The sequence below is a fragment of the Nicotiana sylvestris genome, chromosome 6 (assembly GCF_000393655.2).
Source record: "Nicotiana sylvestris chromosome 6, ASM39365v2, whole genome shotgun sequence".
Classification (NCBI taxonomy): Eukaryota; Viridiplantae; Streptophyta; class Magnoliopsida; order Solanales; family Solanaceae; genus Nicotiana; species Nicotiana sylvestris.
This window is the reverse complement of record NC_091062.1, coordinates 45507823-45514640: the sequence shown is the minus strand read 5'-3', so window position 1 is coordinate 45514640 and position 6818 is coordinate 45507823. Positions and strand designations below refer to the sequence as shown.

Sequence of the window (6818 nt, the reverse complement as noted above, 5' to 3'; positions counted from 1 at the left end):
ATGATGAAATGGCTATGATCACAAGGGATTTCAAAAAGTATCTAATGAGAGGAAAGGGTTCTTCAAGAGGTACAACCTTCAACAAAACAAGGGCTCCTGAAAAATAGATCAATGAGGGTTGCTACAAGTGTGGCAAGACTGATCACATGATCAAGAACTGCCCTCAATGGGAAATTGAGTGGAAGAAAGAAAGGGCTGAACGAAGGAACAGGAAGAAGGAACAAGTTCAACAAAAAAGGAACAAAGGATCAACAAAGGCTATGGTTGCTTCCTGGGGAGAAACGTCAGATGAGGACTCAGAAGATGAAGCTAGAGATGAACAGGCCCTTACGGCAATCGGAGAATCAAATGATGAACAAGAGGTCCAAGTGAAAGGAAGTAGCCAAATATGGTATATGGATAGTGGCTGTTCAAAACATATGACTGGGAGCAAGGACCAGTCTTTTCACTTGAGGACTTAAAGGAGGTAATGTCTCCTTTGGTAATGGAAAGAAAGGTGAGATCATTGGGGTTGGAAAGGTAGGTAAGACAAACTCTCACTCCATTGAGAATGTCTACTTGATAGATGGCTTGAAATATAGCCTGATCAGTGTGTCACAACTCTGTGACAGAGGTAACCTTGTAGCATTCACCTATACTAAATGCTTTGTGATTAATCTTACCACTAACAAGAATGTTTTTTGCAAGGAAAGAGAGTTAACAATATTTACATTGTAGATTTGTCCATTCACTCAGAAAATAAACTCACTTGCCTAAGTGTGTTGGTTAATGATCCCCTCTTTTGGTACAAAAGACTTGGTCATGCCAGTCTAAATGAGCTAAACAAGTTAGTCTCTAAGGACTTGGTGATAGGTTTACCCAACATCAAGTTCAAGGAAGACAAAGTTTGCGAGGCATGTGCAATGGGGAAGCAGGTAAGATCATCCTTAAAAAGCAAGAAAATGGTAAGCACAACCAAGTCATTGGAACTGGTCCATATGGATCTCTGTGGTCTAATAAGAACCATGAGCAGAGGTGGAAAGAAATATGTAATGGTCCTTGTTAATGATTATTCTAGATTCACCTGGGTTCTATTTCTAACTTCTAAAGATGAAGCATTTGGCATGTTTACTGCATTTGTTAGAAAAACTCATAAACAATTAGGAAATCAACTTGCGTCCATTAGGTCTGATCATGGAACTGAATTTGAAAACTCCAAGTTTGCTGATTTCTATGATGAAAATGGTATAGATCATAATTTCTCTGTCCCTACGACTCCTCAACAAAATGGAGTAGTTGAAAGAAAGAATATGACTCTTGAGGACATGGCTAGTACCATGTTGCTTTCTAGTAAACTGCCTCACAGCTTTTGGGCAGAGGCTGTAAACATTGCATGTTACATAATCAATAGATGCATGACTAGACCTATTGTAGAGAAAACTCCCTATGAGTTACTTAAACGGAGAAAACCAAACATATCCCATGTTCGGGCATTTGGTTGTAAGTTCTATGTGCACAATAATGGAAAAGACTCCCTAGGTAAGTTTGATCCCAGAAGTGATGAGGGAGTATTCGTGGGATATTCTTCACATAGCAAAGCATATAAAATATTTCATAAAAGAACTGTGTGTAGAAGAAAGTGTACATGTAGTATTTGACGAAACTAACATTCTCTCTGAGAGATAGGAACATGAAGATGAAGCCATTGGATTGGTAAAGGACTTGACTGAAGCTTCAGCTCAGGCACCAGAAGGAACAGGTGATGGAACAGGTTCTTCCATCCAGGGCAACCTGACAGGGGGGACTAATCAAAGAGGAATTGAAATCAATCCCTTAAATGAACCTATTCATGACCCTTTTCCTCAGCAATAGAACATGGGAGAAACATCTAGAAGAAACCAGTTGGTTGTGAAACCTCACAAGTATCAAAGTTCTCATCCCATTGAGAACATTATCACTGATCCAACATCTGGAGTTAAAACTAGATCACAATTAAAGAATTTTTGTGCTTTTGATGCCTTTTTGTCTCTTATTGAACCTAAAAATGTTGTTGAGGCTTTGCAGGATATAGATTGGGTGATTACTATGCAAGATGAACTCAATCAGTTTGAGAGAAGTCAAGTTTGGCATCTGGTTCCAAGACCAAAGGACAGATCAGTCATTGGTACAAAGTGGGTCTTCAGAAAAAAAATTGATGAAGATGGAACAGTTACAAACAAGGCAAGACTGGTGGTCCAAGGTTACAGCCAAGAGGAGGGCATAGACTATGATAAAACTTTTTCCCCAGTTGTAATACTAGAGGCAATCAGACTCCTCATAGCCTTTACAGCACACATGGAATTCACTCTTCATCAAATGGATGTCAAAAGTACCTTCTTGAATGGTTACCTTAAATAAGAAGTGTTTGTAAAACAACCTTCATGATTTGAGAGCAAAGAATGCCCTGAGCATGCGTACAAGTTAGATAAGGCTCTTTATGGACTTAAGCAGGCCCCAAGAGCATGGTATGAAAGATTGTCCAAATTCTTACTGGAGCATGGTTACAAAAGAGGTAAAATTGATAGTACCTTATTCTTAAGGTAAAACGGTAAGGATCTCCTTGTTGTACAAATATATATCGATAACATAATCTTTAGGGCCACTACTGATAAAATAAGTAAGGACTTTGCAAAATTAATGGGGAGTAAGTTCGAAATGAGCATGATGGGTGAGCTTAACTTCTTCTTAGGCTTACAAATCAAACAAAGTTCAAATGGAACCATCATCCATCAGCAGAAGTATTCAAAGGAAGTAATCAAAAAGTTTAAAATAGAAGAATCAAAAGAAATAGACACACCCATTGCAACTGCTACCAAATTAGATATTGATGAACCTAGTTCAACAACTGATCAAAAGTTGTATAAGGGTATGATTGGTTCACTTCTATATCTTACTACTAACAGACCTGACATTTTTTTCAGTGTAGGGCTTTGTGCTCGCTTCCAGGAAAATCCTAAAGAGTCTCACTTAACTGCTGTCAAAAGGATACTAAGATACTTGAAAGGCACCACTGATCTGTGTCTTTGGTATCGCAAAGGTAACAATTTTAATCTTGTAGGATATGCTGATGCTGATTATGCAGGTTTTCTAGTGGATAGGAAAAGCACCTCAGGTATGGCACACTTCCTTGGTTCATTTCTTATGTTATGAGCTAAGAAAAAAGCAAAACTCAATGGCCCTATCTACTGCTGAAGCTGAGTATGTTGTTGTTGCCTCTTGTTGTGCTCAATTGCTATGAATCAAACAACAGTTGGTAGATTTTGGTATTGAGGTTGGCTGTATTCCAATATTCTGTTATAACACTACTGCTATAAGTATGACAAAGAACCCTGTTCATCATAAGAAGACTAAGCACATAGATGTTAGACACCACTTCTTAAGAGATAACTATGAGAAAAGATTGATCTCCATAGAATTCTGTGCTACTAATAAGCAAATTGATGACATTTTCACTAAAGCACTGAGTAGAGAAAACTTTGAGAGGAACAGGTTGGAATTAGGGATGATTAAGATCACCTAATAGGTCCGGTTCAGAATGCACAATGAAAGAAAAAGAGGAAAATAAAAAACTAATATTGGTTAGGAGTTCTAACTTTGTAAATATCTAGATTAATTCTTACTCAGTTTCATACTTTAATTAGTATACTCCTGTGACATGTGTATATATGATTCACTGATCTCTTACAAAGTTTTTTCTATTATGACATTTGAGGCATGTTCAAGAGGGTTCTATATGAAGAACCTTGTTCATCAGTATGAGTTCATATGAAAGCTCATCTATTTGTTCAACACTTTGCATAATTAGAAAGATTAACAATTCAATCATGAGCAGAAGTCCTACATTTGCCAAATTCCTAAAAAATTCTATCCGTTGAGGCAATGAACCAGTTTCGTCCATTTAGAACTCTAAAACCGTAATTTTTGCCTAATATCTAGGGAAGCCAAATAATCATTAAAGGTATGGAATTCCAGGTTGATTATACTTCTAATTGACCCCTGAAAAAGCTGTTATTACTGCATTAATGTCTAATTGCCTTTAAATACACACCACATATCTAATCTTCTTCATTATTCTAAAAACCGTCAAAACAATTCTCTAGTTCTAATCGTTTCTCTTCTTCAAAAATTCCCAAATTTCCTCCATAAATAAAGAACCATGTCTAACCCACAAGATCATCCTGGCACTTCTCCACCACCAACACCCTCGAATTCATCCTTATCTACTCATCCTAGTGAATCCCCAAAACCTAGGTTTCGAAGGCAGAAATGTTGGCTAGAAAAATTGTAGCATCTGGAGCTCTGAGGAGAGTTTTAAATAAGAGATTGAAAGCTAGCAGTAAGAAAGAAAGCCCAGTTCAAGAGTCTGGTTCCATTTCTGACTCTGAGTCCTTTATATATGCTAGTAAAGGTGAAGAACATGGGTCTTCTAGCACTGAGAAAATTCAAGAAACCCCTATTGAGGTAAGTTCTTCTGTGATTGAAAACTTAGAAAATAGGTTTGTTCTAGTTGGACCTATTAGAGATGTAAAGGTGGCTGAATCGAGTAGGAGTGGAGGTAAAAAGAAAAGAAGAGAGAGAGAGAGAGGGAGCAGGTGGTGGAGAGAGGGGAAAAGGGAAAAGAGAAATCCTTGCTATAGTGGAGTTGAAGAAGAGAGTGGCATCAATTTAGGGGGAAGTGGTTCTGGGGAAGCAGCTGAAGGCTTGGTTCATCTAAGCAAATAAAGAGATGAACCTAGTTCATCTGCTGAGGAAACTCTGGCTGATCTTCTGAAAAGGGTTAGGGCAAGTTATGACCCAAAGAAACGCAAATCTACCTTACAAAAGACCCCAACTGTTCCCAAGCCATCCAAGAAAAGAAAGGCTTCATCCCCAAAGTTTGTTGCCCCTTCAGTGCCTAAGGGAAGAGCTACAAGAAGCAGGGTAAGACAAAGTGAAGCTGACCTACAAAAAGCAATGGAAGAAAGCAATAAAAAAATGGAGAAGAGAAAGAAAAAGGTTGCAGAGTCCTCTGAGGTTGTAGAAGAAGAGGAGATGGAACTGGTCCATTAAGAAATGGGAACAACAATGTTCCTACACCAAAACCTAAAAAGTCCAAGACTTCTTCAAAGAAGTCTTCTCTTGTACCTGTGTCTACTAAACCCTCATTGGCCAAGAGGACAAGATCTGCAGTGAAAGGCAAGCAAACGAAAATTACTGAAGAAGATGAAGAGTGGAGTGGGAGAAGAAGAAGAAGAGGAATCTGAGAAGGAGAAGGATAAGTTTGCCATTTTTGGCAAGAGAAAAATCTTGAAAGGTAGATTGATGAAGGACCTGGAAGGACCAGGGATGATGGGACTGGTGGATGCTTTAGTTGCACAAGGTTGGAAGGACATGGTCCTTTAAATGGATGGGAGGCTGGCCAGGAATGAATTGATTGAATTTATGGCCAATGCTGATGTGAAGGATGGAGTAGTCACCATCTTGGTGAAAGGAGTCAAAGTGAAGTTTGATGCAGTCAAACTGGGTGAGATCCTGGACATACCTACTGAAGGGTATGATGACTATACAAGGCAAAGGTGGCCATTTCTGGATTCTCTCCCCACTGCTCTTGAAATCGCTAGGAGGTTCTGTGACTCTAAAGATGTGCCTGAAGCCAGATTTGTCCAGAAAAGTGAAATGAGGCCTGAGCACAAGGTCTTGTTTAAATTTGTCAACAAGTGCCTCTTGCCCAGATAGGAGAGAAGGCAAACTGCAAATTACATGGACCTGGTTCTTATGGAGTGCTTGGTGAGAGGAATGCAAATCAACTGGCCTGCTTTCATTGTCAAATTGCTCTACAGGGTCATCAATTGCTCCAAGGCTCATGCCACTCCATATGGGTGCATATTGACTACTGTGCTGGACAGGCTATATGTGCCTTTGAAGAAATGGGAAATGGCATCAAGGAAGGAGTATTTTGGTGTTAAGACCCCGCTGGCTTGTGACTATCCAGTCAATGCCATCCCAGTTGAACCTGGTTCATCTCTGAGGACACCCATCAATAGCAAGGTCAGGGCTTTGGTGTAAGAATGTGAAACTAAGGATGATGAAATTGCTAGGATCAAGGCTCGAGTAGCTGAGTTGGAATCTGAGAGAGGTAGCCTTAGAACTGAGCTAGCAAAAAAAAAGAGAAGAGTGATGGAATGCTTCAGAATATGCTAAACCTTCTCCAGTCTCAACCCTCTAGTTCCTCCAAGCCCTAGGTCTCCCAGCACTTGTCTTCTGAACCAGTCTAGTACCCTAGTGACCCCCAGTGACCCGGATTAGGGATGTTTCTATTTTTTTGCTCATGTTTTGGAAGTGTTTTCTTTCTTTTTGTGGACTATTTTTGGAACCATATCTTTATCAATGACAACTTTTGTTTTCCCTTGTTCAATGATGATTCTGATCTTAATAGTTTAAATATGTTTGTTGATTATTGATAATTGCATGATGATTTCACTTGTAGTTGCCCCAGTGGCCATGAGTACTTATTAAAATCTAGGATTCATACTGTGTATGCAACTTTTCGATGATGCCAAAAGGGGAAAAATATATTGTGCTTTACTCATTATTCTGAATTAGATGATATTTATAACCTAATTAACCTGGTCCTTGATGATAAGTAAAATTTCTAAGCTAAGTGTTGATGGTTAACCTGAGTTCTTATAGATTCTTTGATCTGTAAAAAGCACAGAGTTTGTCATCACCAAAAATGGGGAATTAGTTGGCCCAAGAACTGGTGAAGTTTTGAAGAATGACAAATGAACTCAGTCATGGACCAGGTCCATCATGTGAAGCAC

The 6818-nt window shown here is 39.0% G+C and overlaps 1 protein-coding gene across 1 annotated transcript; it reads left to right on the top strand.

Moving 5' to 3' along the window:
- The first annotated feature begins 1854 nt into the window (after nucleotides 1-1854).
- Nucleotides 1855-2376, top strand: LOC138870551 (uncharacterized mitochondrial protein AtMg00820-like). Its single transcript, XM_070148367.1, has 2 exons — nucleotides 1855-1884; nucleotides 2044-2376. The coding sequence occupies exons 1-2, from the start codon at nucleotides 1855-1857 to the stop codon at nucleotides 2374-2376; spliced, it is 363 nt and encodes a 120-aa protein (XP_070004468.1).
- Nucleotides 2377-6818: the final 4442 nt, after the last annotated feature.

Bases quoted from the DNA above. Each gene is read 5' to 3' on its own strand.
- LOC138870551 (XM_070148367.1), top strand. From the start codon at position 1,855: ATGGGAGAAACATCTAGAAGAAACCAGTTG. The intron at 1,885-2,043 runs GTTGTGAAACCT...GAGGCTTTGCAG, and splicing joins CATCTAGAAGAAACCAGTTG to GATATAGATTGGGTGATTAC.